The sequence below is a fragment of the Setaria viridis genome, chromosome 1 (assembly GCF_005286985.2).
Source record: "Setaria viridis chromosome 1, Setaria_viridis_v4.0, whole genome shotgun sequence".
Lineage (NCBI taxonomy): Eukaryota > Viridiplantae > Streptophyta > Magnoliopsida > Poales > Poaceae > Setaria > Setaria viridis.
In genome coordinates, this window is record NC_048263.2 from 38,969,049 (window position 1) to 38,988,001 (window position 18,953).

The window sequence follows — 18,953 nt, forward strand, 5'->3', positions numbered from 1 at the left end:
CCAGACTTCCCAGTGGGACCCACCACAATTCCTCCCCCAAGAAAGACGCCTCTGCCCTCAGGCCCGGTCACCTGCACACCGCCTTGATACGCGCGGGCCCCGTGCTCGCCACGGAGGCTGAATTGACGCATCCAACCCTCGGCCGTTCAAATTCTGGTGCCACCTCTGCCGAGATTTTGCAGCCACCACCCCGCACACTTCGAGATTTCCCCTTTTCAATCCCCCAACTGGATGCTTTTCGGGCCACTGAAAAGCGCACGGGAGAAGAAGCGCCAAGGCAAAGCAAAAATTTCGCCATGAGTCCACCACGACTCGAAGCAGCAGCGGCCGGGCCGCTCTAATCGGAGCTCCGAAAGACGCCGCCGCCACCCCACTCAGTGTCTGAATCCGCAGCGCTCGCCTCGTGCTCGCTGCCACTGGTTTCCGCTGCGGGACTAGGGTTCGGAGAGGCGGCGGTAGCCTAGGGTTTCGGCGGGATGAGCTACCGCAAGGGGTCGAAGGTGTGGGTGGAGGAGAAGGGGGAGGGGTGGGTGGAGGCGGAGGTGACGGAGTCGAAGGAGCGCGCCGTCTTCGTGCTCACGAGCCAGCGGAAGAAGGTTCAGCATTCTATCCTCCCTCCCTTCCTGTCGCTTTCGCCTCATTCCGTGCGGTGCTTCGAAGCTTTGACGGATAATGGATTACATTTTTCATTCGTATATTTGATAACTTTTGAACCGACCCTATGTGTTCTGCAAGTTGCTTGGATTATCTCTGCTGCGCAATTTAATGTACTAGCGGTCAAACGGGTACTTATGTTAATGCTGTCCGCTGCATCAAGTTTAGCAATCCTTGTGCCCTTAATTCAGATTCTCACCGTACAAGTTACTTGTGTAATCTGCTCATTTTATTTTATTTTATGATCTGTTATGTTCCCATTTTGGTCAAGCAACACCCTGCTCTAAAGTCTTTTGGTAGCACAAGTAGCACATGATAAATATGGGCAACCTTTTATTTTTCTTGTTACACCCATTGAGATCCTTGGGACTTGAAGTTGATAATATATTGGATCAATTTGCTGAGGATGTTGAAGCACATTGGTATTTGTCAATTTTTCTTTTGTAGCATGAATGCTTAATTTCTTGCCATCAGAACCCAATTATAACAGGTTTATTAAGACCAGGTTTCATTTGTCGTATTGGAAACTTGATTTGTTTACCTGATACTTTCCCTTGTCGATTTCAGATTACAGTTGCGCCAGAGAAATTATTGCCCAGGGATACAGATGAAGATCTGGGTGGGGGCCATGTTGATGACATGACCAAACTGACATATCTGAATGAACCAGGTGTTCTTTACAATCTGAAGAAAAGATATGCATTGAATGAGATATATGTAAGTGGTTTATTGGCGCTGTTTTATTTACTATGGTAATTTTCATTTGAACCTAATTGAAATGTAGACGAATTGCTTACCCAGAAACTAACTTTTTCTCTGCAAATTTATGAACTTGAATAGTTCCGGTCACATTGTTTAAGTTTCCGTGTCATATTGATTTTATGGAGCACCTTTTCATTGGCACATTCCCGGATTCTGATTTTCAGCTGTCCTAATCATATTTCAGCTTTTGTAGAATTTCTGCCAAATATGTTGGAATCGAATAAAAACGTCTGCAATTGAAAATATGATCCTCTGTGGCAAAATCATTTGCCGATGAGAACACAATAACGATGCACTCATCTAATGGTTTTCAGCTTCAATTAAGTCATGGCATTATAATTATCCTTTTGCAGTTTATAGAACTGAATGACAAACAATTGTAGTTCTTTTAAATTTGATATGATCTATGGAAATAATCAATGCCATTTGTAATATCATGACTGTTCTTTTCGTATTGTTGTTTCTTTCAGTATATTATTACTTTCCAATTTTGTGTTGTCAACGTGAGTATGGAATGAGTTCTTTTGTGTAAGATTTTAAGTACCTCGCTAATAATCAATGATGATCTTATTGCACCATTGATTGGCATGGATTAATGGATACATGTAATTTAGTCTTTGCATTTTAGTTCTGGACTACTTTTTTTAACGGTTGTCACCTTTATTGAGACAGACGTACACCGGAAGCATATTGATTGCTGTTAATCCTTTTACGAGGCTGCCTCACCTGTACAACGAGTACATGATGGAGCAATATAAGGGTGTCCGACTAGGGGAGTTGAGTCCACATGTTTTTGCAGTAGCTGATGCATCGTACAGGTAGGGGTCACAGTGTGATTGACTTGCAAGGCACTGTTTCTATACAATTTATTTAATTTGTTGGCATTGGCTGAATTGATTAGGGCTATGGTGAATGAATCCCGAAGCCAGTCCATCCTGGTTAGTGGTGAAAGTGGTGCTGGCAAAACCGAAACGACAAAGCTTATTATGCAGTATCTCACCTTTGTTGGTGGTAGAGCTGCTCTTGACGATCGAACGGTCGAACAACAGGTTCTAGAAGTAAGTTTTACCACTGTTTCTCCACTATAATTTATGGAAACTAATAGTTCTCCATCTATATTTTTGCTGATGATAGCATTATCTTAATATTTCTTAATTTGTTCCGTCCACCAGTCTAACCCTCTTTTGGAGGCATTTGGCAACGCGAAAACAGTTCGGAATGACAACTCAAGGTGAGGTTTCACTCAGTCTTGGTCAATATTGTGCGACTTTTCGTGTGTGTTCTTCATCCAGATAATACACAATTCTTCTTTAATTTGTAAAACCTAACCTTTTTGACTGCCTTTTCTTTTTGCATAACCTAAATGCTTTCTTGGTTGCAGCCGATTTGGAAAATTCGTGGAGATACAGTTTGATGCAAGTGGTAGAATATCTGGAGCAGCTATTAGGACCTATCTTTTGGAAAGGTCCCGTGTTGTGCAAATTACTGATCCTGAAAGGAATTTTCATTGCTTCTACCAATTGTGTGCTTCTGGAAAGGTATGTCTACCAACTGCCACTATTTCTATTCGATCATTTATTATGTGAGTGCACCCCATATGAGTTTGGTTGCTTCGTGACATAATTCACATTTTCCTATGAAGTTTACAGTGTCCAAATGACCTATTTAAGGACATTCTTCAACTTAATTAGTAACCCATGCTCATTTTGCAACTTGTAGTTCTACTAAATCCTAATTGCAAGCTATTAATTTGACTTGTATGTACTTATAAATACTTTTCTGTTACTACTTACTATACTGGTGACTTGCAATTTCTTTGGTATGGTCCTGAGGTTCTAGTGTTGCTGAAATGTTTATAAATCTTTTATCTATTACATTCGCAAAGGAAACTAGTGTTAGAGTATATTAGGCAACTCCGGATATGGTTAGTTTAGGATTGATTGTAATCCCGGGATAACCTTCCTTATCTCTAGGAGAGGCTACTTGCCCTCCAAGCCATGTACTCCTATATAATCAGCCCAAGGGGCTCAAGCAATATAACCTACGCATTATACACAATCTTACAACTAGTGTAATGTTGTATGCTGCTGAATTGCTCATGACATGGTATCAATTCCTTAAAAGTACCTGAGCTTATTAGTAGCATGATATATCTGTTATTCACTAAAAATTCAAAAGTACATTAGTAGCATATTTTGAAGCTTAATTTGTTTAGATGCACACAAGCATAAACAGCACAAGCCCGACACATCCAGCATAGATATTAAATGACATTATTCTATTACCCTGTGGCCCATGCAATTCAAGGGAAGTAGAATGTGACACGAAAGGAAGAACGGAATAAGCATCTTGTACCTATTTCTTTCTTCATTTACTGTAAGTACAACATAGTTTAAGTGCATAGGCAAGCTTATAGCAAACAGAGGAATGCATGATGAAGAATCAAACAATTTACAATAGGGTTATTTTGTTACTAGTATCATGCCTTTCCCAAATCTATGCAAAACTGGAAAAATATGAAACTGTTCTTATTCTGGAGGATGCACTATTTCATGGGTTTGTTTGCATTAATTATGGCGCTGTGATTTATTATCTTCCAACTTAGTCTTTTCCAACTATATATTTAGCTGTAAAATATACGCTATGATACGATGCTGTGGTAAGGTTAATTTTTATATCGCATTGTTTGTCTTTAAAGGATGCAGAGCTGTACAAGCTTGGGCATGCAAGCAGTTTTCACTACTTGAATCAAAGCAGGACTTACGATTTGGAAGGGACAAACAATGAAGACGAGTACTGGAAGACAAAAAGAGCAATGGATATTGTTGGGATTAGCAGAAAAGATCAGGTTCCTAACAGGACGCTAACACACCTAGATGTTTCTTGGAAAATATCTTCCTCAGAGAATCGTTGCATTGCCCTTCTGTGTAGTTCTGTATCCATATTTCAGAAAATGAATCTGCATGTTGTACTTTCTTCAGGATGCTATATTCCGGACATTGGCAGCCGTTCTTCATCTTGGCAATATTGAGTTTGCCCCAGGAAAAGATTCTGATTCTTCAAAAATTAAGGATTCAACTTCAAATTTTCACCTCCAAACGGCAGCAAACTTATTTATGTATGGTTTTTCTTTGCATCGACTATCATGATACTTTTAGGGGAAAGTATTCCTTTTTTTTCTTCACAATTGTCGTTTCTCCAGAATTTTGGTTTCATCAATTGTGTTGATTAGGTGAATTTGTGTTTAATTTGTTATAGACTAAGACGAGCAAACGATACCCATATCCACACAAAAGTAGTCAATTTCCAGACCTCATATTGAACATGCACCGTAGATAATTAAAACTATGGTTTATATGGTCACTTTGCATGCTGCCTATTTATAGGCAGAGAAGATCTGTGGAACTCTAAATCTGGCGCACATGTTGAAAATGTGAATTAATGATTAATGTACGTGGACTATTAGAGTGTTAGGACTCCCGTTTTCCTGTAGCAGACTATTTATGTATTGAAAGTGACAGATAACATTGTTCTGTACCTCAATTGAATTTGCTGCTTATAGTTTCATTTTTGGTCCTTCAAACAGGTGTGACGCTGACCTATTGGTCTCAACATTATGTAGCCGGTCTATACATACTCGTGAAGGAATAATTGTTAAAGCATTAGACTGTGCTGCTGCCGCAGCTAATCGTGATGCTCTAGCAAAGACTGTATATGCAAGATTATTTGACTGGTATTTTCTTCTGCAATATTTTTGAAGATTTATATTTTTTTTTGTATGCGATACCATATTTTAAATGGTTGCTTAGATCTACTGTAACTTTCTAGTTTTGAAAAATGTCACTACAAAGGTTGAAATGGGGTCAGTACCATTGTAATTTGCCTCTTGTTTGAAACATGCCATTATGTACATATTTGGAAAAGAATGCTCTCAACTTTTCTCCAGCACACCCATGTTCTCAATCCTTCCCCATGACTGCATCAGCCAATCTCATGCTCCAGCAACCCCATCCACTCAACCCCTTGTCCCGTCTCCACACCACCGCCTTGAGGCCAGCAATGGCCTGGCAGAGCCCTCAGCTTGCGGCACAGGTTGCTGAGGCCCGGGTCAGCTCCATCACGTTACACCCGTGGGAAGTTGCCAGATCTGGGAACCACCGAGCCTTTAGGAACTAGATCTACTGCAGTGGCAACGACAACACGTTTTGTCGCTTAAGTTTGAGCCCTGGTGTTCCTCTCCTTGTCGCCATGGATGTGCCAAAGCCCAACTTTGGCGGAGCACTGTGGACTTAGCCTTCTCTAAATCCACAAGAAAAGGGCCTTCTTGGGAAATCTGCAAGAAAACGGCCAGAGCTTGGGATCCTCATCAATGGAGATGACTTCTCTGGATCTGAGCATCCTCGTGCTGTTTGTTGTGCTGGAAATTGGGAATGCTTGAAGAACAAGGAAGAAGATGGGATGGGATGCACGTCTGTGAGCACATACGAGGGGAGCAGAGGCGATGATGGCAGTTGGTGGGTCGCGGTGGCTATGAGCGTGATTCTGAGAGCGGAGCAAGAGATGACTGGGTTGACTATAGGGGCATATATGTCCAATATGTGCAAAATACAAGTCAAACACGCAAATCAGTGGTTGTTTCAAACAAGAGGCAAATTGTAATGGCACTGGCCCGATTTCAACCTGTGTAATGGTGTTTTTCAAAAACGAGAGTTGTAATGGCATGGATCTAATTAACCCTATTTAAAAATATTTTCAGGCTTGTGGAGAATATTAATAAGTCAATTGGTCAAGATGTTGATTCCAAGGTACAAATTGGTGTCTTGGATATCTATGGCTTTGAAAGCTTCAAAAACAACAGGTATATAAGCCTGCCATTTAGTTCATTATAACTTTGCACTGCACTAATGTTTATAGCAATGTACTTTTTAATTCTTTTTTCCAAATGAACTGTGCCATTAGCAGGTAAAGAGCCTAGTTAACTGTTTACTTACTGCATTCAATTGGCAATATACCCCAACCCCACGACCACAACAAAAGCCTTTTGAGTCCCAAGCGAGTTGGGTAGGCTACTTATTGGCAATATACTTGAATTATCTTGAAAGACCTCATTGTGCGCACGCATCCATTTAGCACATTATCACTACAATTTCGGTGAAATGATTTCCGCCTGGTGGAGGCTAAAAAAAGAAGACAGACTCTTTCCAGTAGATGAGCCAGGGAGAACGTCGACTTTTTCTCTCGCACTTGCACTTATTGGATTGCTCTTTGCGTTTTATACCTAGTTTTAGAAACTACTTAGTCCCCCGTGCATGCCTATTATACCTATTAGTAGCTGCTTACTCTACTATACGTGAATACCTTGCTTCTGCTTCTACTTGACCGGTGCTTGCTTATTAGTGTATATGCATTTATTAGCCATCACATTGAAATTTTGATTTTGCATTTTAGCTAGTTTTTAATGATGCTCCTTGATTTACCTGTGCAGCTTTGAGCAGTTCTGCATTAACTTTGCAAATGAAAAACTTCAGCAACACTTTAATGAGGCATGTACTATATTTGCCTGTTTAAATTAGAAGGATGTGTTATTTAATTTACTTGTTTCTCTTAACACTGGATGCTGCAAATGTCTTTCCTCAGCATGTATTCAAGATGGAACAGGAGGAGTACAAAAGTGAGGAAATTAATTGGAGCTACATTGAATTCATTGACAATCAGGATGTGCTGGATTTGATTGAAAAGGTTGTTTCTTTACCTTTACTTACTGACATAGGCTCTGTTCTCTGTGACCTTGATTCATTTTAGAACTACTTGTGTACAATGGTTGGCAATACTCTGGTTTCTGTAAGTGGGTGCAACTTGTTGCCAGCAAGGTTCTTAAGGTGGTGGGGCATCCTGTGGCGACTTGGATATGCCTTAAGAACCTTGCCTAAAAGCGTTTAGAGAATATGCTTACGGTGGCAGACATGTGAGCAAGAATTTTATTTCAACATGCTGTTAATATCTGCAAGATATCAGTAGTTTAAGCTGTACTTAGCACGGCTACCAAGTCTGTTACTTCATTCACTTCGTCATGCTTATTCCCGGCATGTATTTGCTCGTTTCATTTTTAACCCCCTTAACCACGGGTTGAAGTATGAAGTCTGGATATAAACCTGTGACCTCTTTTACTATCTTTGTCCCTGTTAGATGCTCTCGAAAACATTTTTGTAATCTGGGATTAATTGTATTCTATGCCCTTGAAACAGAAACCAATTGGAATTATTGCACTGCTGGATGAAGCTTGGTAAGCTGCTGGTTTGTTTCTCCTGGAATATTACATAAATATAAACTGTGCTCAACTATGATTTGCTCATTTACAGCATGTTTCCAAAATCTACTCATGAGACCTTTGCAACAAAGATGTTCAGAAACTTCTCTTCCCATCCTAGGCTTGATAAGACAAAATTCTCAGAAACAGATTTTACCATCTCACACTATGCTGGGAAGGTAAGACAGGACCATCAGGTATTGCTATTAATTATTACTGCATTTATAATAATAGCATCCGGCTCTTTGCAGGTTACGTATCAAACAGATTCTTTTCTGGAAAAGAATCGAGATTATATTGTTGCAGAGCACTGCAATCTTCTATCATCTTCAAGGTGCCAATTTGTTTCTGGACTTTTTACTTCGTTGCCGGAAGAATCTATAAGATCCTCGTACAAGTTTTCGTCAGTTGCTTCCAGATTTAAGGTATCAATGAAATTCGCTTCTTCCATTTGCTGTTTCTTTGATCCCTCTGTTTATAGAGGTAAGCTCATCAAGATTCTATCAGCCAGGAAGCATTTGTTGTTTGCAATTGAACCAAATGCAGAAGTCTTAGCCATTATTCTGCGGCTTTGAACATTTATATTTGTTTCACTCTTAGATTGTACATGTAACTAAGACACTGATTTATCGTCTTTCTAGTCATTTTCTCGATTCTTCTGATTCATGTCTCTTTATTTTAGCTACAACTGCAGGCCCTCATGGAAACCCTAAACTCGACGGAACCTCACTATGTACGCTGTGTGAAGCCTAACTCTGCCAATCGACCTCAGCTTTTTGAAAATCAAAGCGTTTTGCATCAACTGCGTTGTGGAGTAAGGACTTTCACTGAAGCATAGAATATTAAAGCAATATTATAATTTTTCTCATTGTTCCATTAGTCTGCAAATCTGCCTACATAACAGTTTGGTGTGGATCGCCATTTTCGCTTTTTGCACTAATCATTGAACATTAAAATTTACTCATTTTGCTTCGTGCAATAGATCAATAAGCTTATGTGAAATAATATGTGGTTCTACTCTGCCTTATAGTCAAATAATATTTGCTGTGATGTTTGTTGTCCTACTGGCCTTAAATCGTACCAACATTTAACTTGAGTGGGCAGTTTTGGGAAGTAACTGGACCATATCTATGAGGTTGCTTGAGATATATTTATCATATCTCCACCATTTATTCTCTAATACCTATACAATTCTCTCAAGCTATACATATACTCCAGCACTACCAGTTTGGCATGATTTTGTCATGAAGACATAGTTTGACCACTGATTTCTGTTCTTCAGATTTGGAAAATAATATAAAAATGTATAGTATAGATATTCATGGAAATAATGTTGGAAAAAAGCATGCTTCCTAGGATTATACATAATTTATGGCTGGAGGAAATTAGTAATTAACTGATACTTCATTGTTTTTGGTCCATATTTTGTTCATTCATGTTTTTCCAATTGACATTCTCATTAAAATTGTCACTTGGTTGCATTACAGGGTGTCTTAGAAGCTGTCCGTATTAGTCTTGCTGGCTATCCTACCAGAAGGACTTATGCCGAATTTGTTGATCGGTTTGCTGTCCTAGTTCCAGAATTGATGATTGGAAGGTATCTCTTATATCCTAAATGAAACTAGTCACAGAAAGAGATGGAAATGTTGAAGTTACTGTTTCTTTGCGGCCTGAAACACTGCATGATGGCTTGATCTTTTTGATACGCGACAACAAACCCCACTTGAATAATCTGATTACTCGTTAGCAAAGTAGTTTGTCATTGTAGTAATTGAGCAGCACTATCGTAGTAATTTCATTGTAGTACGATAATAAAGTTGGGAGTTTATAAAATCTGTTTGTAAAAAGATAAACCGTTGCTCTTTTGTTAATTGCGTCACCTTGTTTGATTTTTTTTTGTTTAACTTGTGCAGTTACGATGAAAGAACGCTGACAAAGGGAATTCTCGAAAAGATGAAGCTTGATAATTTTCAAGTAATCTGCTCAGCTGAGATTCTATTGTTTCAATGTACAAGTTTTGTGATGATTAGATGATCTAAATGAATCAAACCTGTTTACACGGCTGAATCTTGTGTATATCGCCCAAGCAATTATATAAAGTTTAGATCTTTTACTTGAAAAATAAAACACCACTGCTCTTTTACATGAACATGGACCTTCGGAACCTGTTTGCCAGGAAGTCTAGGATCTCTTCGTCCTAGTGGTTTCTGTTGGTCGTCTTACTATTTGCACTGTTGCATGTGTTCTAGTAGACTATTAGTTTGTTTGTTGTTTTGGTATTTAATTTTATACTGTTCTTAATGAATTCATGAGCAGCTTGAGTTTTTTTTTTAAACTGAAGTCATTAATTTGATAATAAGCTTGAGTTGATCGGGAAAGATATTAAAATCATATATTGACATTTTGTTTTACATGTAAGCTTGGTAGAACAAAGGTATTCCTTAGGGCTGGTCAAATTGCCATATTAGATATGCGTCGTGCTGAGGTTTTGGACAACGCTGCGCGGCACATTCAAGGCCGCTTCAGAACGTTTATCACACGCAAAGAATTTGTGAAAACAAGGGAGGCTTCAATTTCTGTACAAGCATATTGCAGAGGTAAACATGCTGGCCTATCATATTGCTTTATTGTTTTCTTCTGAAAGCGACATGCATGGGTCGAGAGAGTTATTGCTTTGTCCTTCAAATGAACTGTAATGAAATACATTATTTCTATGTCCCAATATAACCGGAAATAATATTAATGACCAAAGTACCAAAAAGTTTGACAGCATGCTTCAAACAGTACCATTCTTTTGCTACTAGAGGTAATAGTTATTTAATGGGGTTGGATTCTTGTCAGTTGATGAAACAATAAATACAGTTATTGCTCTATTGTCCAAATACATTACTTTCATGTTTCAATGACGGGAAAATATTAATGGCCTAGTATCAGAAAGTTTGACTGCATGCTTCAAACAGAACCATTCTTTTACCATCAAGGGTAGTGATTGTTAAATGTGGTTGGATGGTTGTTAGATTGTTGTAGAAGATTGAATGCATTCTTGAGAAGTTTGGTTGCATAAATTACTCCCATAACTCTTGCTACCAAGATAAGAATTTCTTTCTCTCATTGTGGACAATTAATTTCATTTTGGTACTCACATGCATGCGATTCGCATGACTGGCGAGTTCAAAACTTATCCTCTGGTTCGATAAGCATCCTTCATGAGTCACAATGAACTTTATAACTACCCGAAAACTACCCATCTTCTCATTGGCATAGCTTATTTGGTTAATAGTTAATTGTTTTTGTTACAGAAAATATATTAATTAAATTAAATTCAACTGGAGGTTCGTAGTTTATTTGTTGGGGAGGAGTCAATCCTTCTCATTTCAGGATTGATCATTTTGAGTTCTCTGTTGAGAATGGACGCTCTTTCTGATACTAAATTGCTAATGCATTCTGTTCTCTAATTAGGCTGTTTGGCAAGGAAGATGTATGCGATCAGACGAGAAACAGCGGCAGCTGTAATTGTTCAGAAGTATGTCCGAAGATGGCTGCTACGTCGAGCTCACCTGCAATCATGTTTGGCAGCTCTGCTTATTCAGTCTTATGTTCGAGGGTTTATCGCTCGCCGCTATTTCTCAGCCATTAGGGAGCATAAGGCTGCTACAGTGATACAGGTGCACCCCCATTCCCCTCTTTCACTCCTGAAATTGTGTGTGCATTTTTTTTAAGTAAGCCATAAACTGTTATATAGTACTCAACATATGGTATGTCATGGTTGGATTTATTTACCTTATTGGCGCACTGCAGTCTACATGGAGAAGGCGGAAGGTTGTAATGCTTTTCCAGCATTACAGGCAAGCCACTGTGGCAATTCAGTGTGCTTGGAGACAGAAGCTTGCAAGAAGGGAGCTAAGGAGACTTAAAATGGTAATTTCTTTGGTTTCTATCCTATATTTTCTTAGGCTGATTCTAAGTGAATTTATTCCATATTTGCTCGGCACTGGCCAAATCTCAAGCTTTTTGCACAGCAGAGCTCTATAAATGATTGGAACCTACATTAGTTATTTGGAATTTTGTTCCCATTTTTCTTTAAATATTATTGTATATCTGTTCTTTCTTCGTCCATGCTCCTATAGTATTTATTTGCCAAGTTTCTATTCTTGTATGCTAATAGCCTGGATGGAATTTTCTCCTCTCCTGTGATTGTCATGTATTGGGAATACTCTTACGTGATGGTTTATGTGATAGGCTGCAAATGAAGCTGGTGCATTGCGTGAGGCAAAGAATAAGCTTGAGAAAAAGATGGACGATCTTGCTTTAAGACTTACCCTTGAAAGGAGACTGCGGGTAAGTATTATGTGCCACTTTATTGCATTAGTGTACTGTTTGTTAACGTTACTTGTTGTCTATTGTGTCATGGTTATTTGATAGTGTTGTTCTTGTTTGTGCTTATACTAGGCCAGGTATGTTTTATAACCATTTAAAGCTTGCTACGTTCTGTCAGATACATTAGTAAAATAACTGACAGGAAGGGCTTCTACTTCACCTTGCGAAAAGCCGAGAAGTATATAAAGAGCCAAAGAAACATGGGAACTTATATCGTGACAGAAATAAACAGTACAAGGCTTCCAATGGGCGTTCAAAACATTGTTTTTGTCAAATTTATTTGGAAAATTGAAATATAAAGTGAAAAAAAAATGGCTGGAGGCAGTTTATGAACCCTGGTTGGAATCAATCAATGCATCTCTCAATGGGTCTAGTTTATAATACGATTTTCTGGCCTTGAGATTGGTTAGTTTTGCAATTTTTTTGGTAGAAATGCCACAACAACAATTACTATTGCAAATTTTCTTGATGTGATTTTTCATAATGATTGGTTTGATATTCACCTGGTGATTGAACTTTCAAATGCAGGCTGCCAGTGAAGAGTCAAAGTCATCTGAAATATTGAAGCGTGACAAAATAATTGAATCATTAAGCGCAGAATGTGCTGCTGCAAAGTCAGATGCTCAAAAAGAACATGGCAAAAATTTGTTGCTCCAGAAGAAGCTGGACGATTCTTTGAGAGAGATCACTATGTTGCAGAGTAAAAGAATTATGACAGCAGAAGCAGAAAAAGAAAACTCCAACCTAAAGGTTTCATAATTTCTATCTTCATCATATTCTGTCATCAACTCATCAAAAGAATTGGTTCCAGCAGTCTAGGGCATTACATAGTTGTAGCATTTGCTGGAGCTCACTCTAAAGGTTATAATTGCCTAAAGGTCACTTTAAATTTAGGGTGTGTTCCAGCAAATGCTAGATCTTGTGATGTCATAGAGTAATTTTGCCATGGTCACGAGTGTGCTTTGTTGCCCCCTATTTTCAATCGGTGTCCTTTGGCATCTTTTTATTCATTTAAGATGGAGTAGATAAACTTTATGAAATACGGAGTAAGGTAGTAAGCTGATGCTTGCTTCTGCACGTTTCCAGCAGGTAGCATGCTGTGTTATCACCTGACTTGAGTTATGACGTTTTGGGCCCTTTGACATATCCCTTTATTGTACTTTTTCTGACGCATCACTTTTACATTCTACAGAACTTGGTCGAATCATTATCTATGAAGAACTCAGTACTGGAGAAAGAACTTAATGTAGCTCGTAAAAGTAGTGATGATACAATGGAGAAATTGAAGGATGTGGAGGGAAAATGCAACCATCTACAGCAAAATTTGGACAAGTATGTGTTTGGTGCTCTTCTCTATCTAAACTACAGGATGCTGGAATAATATGTGGTTTTGTAACTAATTTGATGGCTTATGGTTTTGTGAATTCAGGTTGCAGGAGAAACTCACTAACTTGGAAAATGAGAATCATGTCCTAAGACAGAAGGCATTTAATATGCCACCAGTGAACAATCTAGCCGTAGCTCCAAAGACGTTATCTGAGGTAATTTTCTTAGTTACCCTTTCCCAGTTCAATGCTTTTGTTGTTGACTCCACTGCTCTGAAATACAATTAGAACTGACATGTGGTGCCAACTCTTGTCATTTTTTTATTGATATTTTAACCTCTATTTGATTTCAAACCTAGCAACGGTATCTTTTTTGGTTTAGTTCGCTGACATGATTTCTGAATACAGAAATTTTCTGCATCGATCGGTCTCCCCAACAGTGAGTCGAAGCATATGTTTGTAAGCTGATTCTTTTCTTTCAAGTTGGATAGCTGCAATCATTAAAATTCTTGTCTAAAAGCTTTAATTTAACAAAACAAATAAAATTGTAGGAAAGCCCACCACCATCAAAATATCTGGCTCCTCTTCCGCAGACTTTGACTGGGTCAAGGAGATCGAGGTTGCCTGTTGAAAGGCATGAGGTAAATTTGTCTCTACTAGACTTTTGGTTATAGATGCGCTTTATATTCTTGTTCAGTTATGCCCTCTTATATTAGATTGATAATATTTTGTCATGGGCAATTGGTGGTCTATAAAGAATTTCAGGTATCTCAATATCTGCTAATGTTTCATGCAGGAAAATCATGAAATTTTATTAAAATGCATCAAAGAAAATTTAGGATTTAAGGATGGAAAACCAGTTGCAGCCTGTGTCATTTACAAATGCCTTTTACACTGGCATGCTTTTGAATCAGAGAGGACTGCTATTTTTGATCATGTAATTGAGGCCATAAATGATGTCCTAAAGGTAAAAAAAATCAGCCCATATATTTTTCTGTTTGCACCAGGTGGGTCCTCAAGGTACTAATTTGGAAATTCTGTTTTGGTTTCGCTACAGGGGAAGGAAGCTGACGGAAGATTACCTTATTGGTTATCCAATACCTCTGCATTGCTATGCCTTCTGCAGAGGAATCTACGGTCAAATGGATTATTTGCCACACCATCTCGTCGATCTGGTGGAGCTCTAGCGCTAGGTGGGAAGATAGTGCAAGTAAGGAATTCGAGCATGACGGTTGTCATTTCGTTCACGTTGAATCTATCCTGGCCACAAAATGTATTGTTTTGTACATTGACATTGTCTCCAAAACACAACTCTGACTTGAAATATCTACCATAATATATATTTGTAAAATGTAGGAAATTACAATGTTACAAAACCACTTTTTTAGACAGCTTTTCATATCAGAATGGCCACATACAAATGTCACTGATGGCCATCATTTTGACTACATACAACCCAATATGTTGATTTTATGACTAGGGGCTATGCCATAATGCTCTTTTGACTGTCATTTTCATATGAAGGGAGGCATAGCCAGCTGAGGAAGGCAATTTTTACACAGCCTTTCATGTTTTCCTTGAACGTGCTGGAGAGCTGCGTGTCATTCCATTAAGAAGAAGAAATTAGATTACGGCAGTGCCGATTACAAATGCATAATGACCAACCTACGCTACAGGGCTAAATACCCGAGGCAAGTGACCTTAGCAACAACTCCCTAAGTGATGTGTCTCCAGCTATACACCAGAGAGCGCTTTCATTTGCCACTGTCAGCAGCACCTCCGGGATGCTTGGCCTAGCGCCATTGAACACAATACCGTTCTGATGCTTCCAGAGCTCCCATGAGACCAAAATAATCAAGGAGTTCAAACCTTTTCTAAGCTCTTTAGGGTACTCCTTGGACGGCGCTATATCACCAGCCCGAGAAGCAATTCAGTAGTCTGAGGCGCAAAGACGCAATGGCGATCAGGCTAACCTCTGGAGAATATTTATCCAGACCTGATGGGCAAAGACGCAAGAAACAAGAATGTGCTGGGTCGGTTCCTGAACCTGATCACAAAAAGGGCATGCTGCAGGGTGAGGCAGGCCACATTTAGCAAGCCGGTTTGCAGTCCAGCAGCCTTACCCTTGCTCATGCCACTAGTAGATTGAGAGCTACTTTGCCTCCAATTATTAATGGGAATTTCTAGTCTAGTTGAAAAAACAGCACGAGAAACGGCAACATTTATACTTTCTTTAAATATTATCTTTTCTCAGCATTTTGTAACTTGTGCATAAACATAGATGTATATAATAATTTGAGTAGTAGGTAGTATTTGTGGCTTGATGATTTTCTACAGAAATTGTGTCTGAATAGAATTATTTTCCTTTATGTCTGGAATAACAACAATTTATGTTTCTTCCAGACGCTGAGGTCTCCTTCAAAGCTTGTAGGCCGCAGTGATTCTCTGCCACAAGTGGATGCGCGGTATCCAGCCATACTATTCAAACAGCAGCTTACTGCATGTGTCGAGAAGATCTTTGGGCAGCTCAGAGATAATCTGAAAAAAGAAATATCACCTCTTCTTAATGTTTGCATTCAGGTATATAATTGTTTCCTCAATATGGTGATGACAACTGCATTGGATAACTGGATCTTTTGGTAACTCTATGATTACATGCAGGCTCCAAAGTCAACACGTGGGCAACCCGGAAAAGCATCCAAGTCACCTGGGCTTGGTGCCCAACCGGCATCAAATTCCAACTGGGACAACATTGTCAATTTCCTCGACTTGCTTATGGATACATTGCGCGAAAATTACGTAAGCCTTGTCCTGCTATGAGAAAGGACTGATCTTTTGCAAACTTCATCAAAGAGTCAGTGCCATGCCTTGTCCAAGCGAGTCTAATGTTGTTGTTTGCTGCAGGTGCCATCCTTCTTTATTCGTAAACTTATCACACAATTATTCTCTTTCATCAATATACAGTTGTTTAACAGGTAATTTTCTCATCTCAGAAACTTGGTATTAGGTATATATGCATTAAACGTGCAAGCAGTGTGGCCATGATAGACATTGAATGTCTAGGAATGGATTACTGGGAATATCTATATTATTTTACAACAATTAAAAATTTCAATGAACAATATAATTCTATTTCTACCTTTGTTAAATTTGCAAATTATTGAGTCTCGAATACGAGAAAAGTGTCTGCTTGCATGTGAAACAATGTACTTGTTGAAGGTTATAGGTGATGGGATGGAGACACTTCCAGATACATGCTTGTTCTGATATGGTTGGAATAAAATTTGAAGGAAAATAATTTCAGTTTCATGAATACACTGACAGCTTTGTTCTTTTGTCAGTCTTCTTCTCCGGCGTGAATGTTGTACATTCTCCAATGGGGAATACGTGAAAGCCGGGCTATCCTTGTTGGAGAAATGGATTACTGATGTCACAGAGGAGGTAAGTGTTATTTTTACACTTATTCTTCTGGTAAGAAGCCCTGTTGGAACTGGTTTTTGCTTGGCATTTTCAATGTGTTGCTCTTTCAAGATACTTCTTTACTAGGAGTTTTGGATAATATCCTTCTGTTGTGTTTTTTTATTTCTTTCACTTTTATTCACAAGTTTATTTTCTTTTCAGTTTGCAGGTACATCTTGGCATGAGCTAAATTATATCAGACAAGCTGTCGGTTTTTTGGTAATTCATTCTGCGAGCTGCCCACCCTCTCTTATTTGTTGGTTGTTTTATGTCATAGGCTATTTTCACTAATTACCTAATACAGGTTATACACCAAAAAAGAAAAAAGACACTTGAGGAGATCAGGCAAGATCTTTGCCCGGTATGTATATCTATTTCAGTTGGCCACCATCTATGGCAGACTTGTAATTTTTGAACGATTGTATTTACTAATTTCTCTGGTGTTTCATGTAGTCCTTGAGTGTTCGCCAAATCTACAGAATATGCTCGATGTACTGGGATGACAAATACAATACCCAAGGCATATCAAATGAGGTAGGTATTTTTTGGCTTGAACTTTTACACTTTTTTGGGATTCATTTTGCATTTCTGAAGATAATAAGATTTGCCAGGTGGTTGCTGCAATGAGGGAGATGGTCAATAAGGATACCCAGAATCTTGTGTCAAATTCCTTTTTGTTGGATGATGACTTAAGGTAGGGAAATTATTTCCAAACAGTAGATACTTTGCTTTCTTCGACGACCTGTAGTAAGCGAGATATTTGTTAATGTGGAACAAACTAAAGTGGTTTGCCGTTTTGCACTAACACCTGATGCTTGCTTGTTACAGCATACCATTCTCCACCGAGGATTTGTCCATGGCTATCCCGGCAATGGATTATGCAGACGTCGATCTTCCAGAATCTCTCCAGCACTATACATCAGTACAGTTTCTACTCAGACAGCAGGATCCACAGCCTGTCCAATAGAATGAACATGGTAAGGCTGCCTTGAAGATTTGTTGGGCCCCAGGTTTTTATGGGGTTACATCCATCTGCGATGTTGTATTGTTGTTTAGGTGCATAGACTGGCAAAAGGGGAGTGGACTTTTTTTACAGTTAAAAGCAACAATTGTTGCGAGATGCCAAATCATGTACGTCCACTCCTCTTAGCTATCTTTTAGCTGTACAGGGAATGTTGTAACATTGTAAGAACTGTTGGCACTGGCCCAAAAATGAGTACATCTGTGGCAAATTGACCAGTGCGCATCTCCGATGATATACGCAACTGACGCGGGCAACATAATTTGTCTGATCTAAGGGGTTGTCCCGACTCCCTGAAGCGAATATCTGCGTAATGATCCTAGTTCTGAACTAGACCTTGGGACGGCAAACTAATCATGTCTTCCCTTTATTTCTCCGGATGCCGGAAGCACGAGTCGGAAGTGCATGCCCTTTGTTCGCGGTTATCCGGTGCGGGATAACCAACAAAATGAATCAACAAACAATTTAAGCTTGCACAATTTCGTTGAACAAATGAATAGGCTAACACGCATGCATCGACCATTTATGCCCTTGTGCCCCGCCACCGAGCTCCCCGTAGGCAGACGGGACCGTGTACACGAACGGCCCCGCGGACGTCGCGCTTGCTGGGGCGGGACTTGGGCAGCAGGCAGTTGTAGCCTGTAGGCGACCATGGCGGCCTTCCACACTACAGATCACGATCTCAATTTACTCGGCCATGCCGATGGTTAACCAGGGGAAGAATTGCAGAGCTCGCAGGTTGCCAGACTGGCAGGTTGAATGATTGAATCTGGACAGCTGCTGCCTGCCTCCCCAGTCCCCCTCTTCTGAGACGGCAGCCCACCATGGCCTCCGGCTGCTGATGCTGCAGCGCGCCGCCGCCGCGGAGGTCCGACATAAACTGCGGAGACGGTCAGACGGGCGCAGGCCCCGAGCGGCTAGCTCTCGCCACGGCTGGCCACTGTCCCTGGCGAAGTGAGCGAAGCCCACCATGACCACCGGCTGCTGCGCCTGACGAGGAAGACGCTCCCGCGATTCAGTCGATCTCGGCCGCACGCGTCGCATCGGA

At 39.8% G+C, this 18,953-nt stretch overlaps 1 protein-coding gene across 1 annotated transcript; it reads left to right on the forward strand.

Annotated features, from left to right (window-relative positions):
* The first annotated feature begins 181 nt into the window (after positions 1-181).
* Positions 182-18,123, forward strand: LOC117840148 (protein OPAQUE1). Its single transcript, XM_034720611.2, has 38 exons — positions 182-596; positions 1,222-1,371; positions 2,089-2,234; positions 2,318-2,474; positions 2,589-2,647; positions 2,798-2,954; positions 4,115-4,264; positions 4,398-4,534; positions 5,003-5,149; positions 6,173-6,274; positions 6,902-6,959; positions 7,054-7,155; positions 7,662-7,699; positions 7,776-7,902; positions 7,975-8,148; positions 8,406-8,537; positions 9,211-9,320; positions 9,637-9,697; positions 10,143-10,320; positions 11,183-11,388; positions 11,522-11,641; positions 11,963-12,061; positions 12,629-12,850; positions 13,293-13,432; positions 13,530-13,641; positions 13,834-13,884; positions 13,977-14,066; positions 14,222-14,392; positions 14,483-14,635; positions 15,829-16,005; positions 16,087-16,224; positions 16,330-16,400; positions 16,767-16,866; positions 17,047-17,103; positions 17,189-17,245; positions 17,338-17,418; positions 17,496-17,578; positions 17,713-18,123. The coding sequence occupies exons 1-38, from the start codon at positions 477-479 to the stop codon at positions 17,849-17,851; spliced, it is 4,572 nt and encodes a 1,523-aa protein (XP_034576502.1). The 5' UTR covers positions 182-476; the 3' UTR covers positions 17,852-18,123.
* Positions 18,124-18,953: the final 830 nt, after the last annotated feature.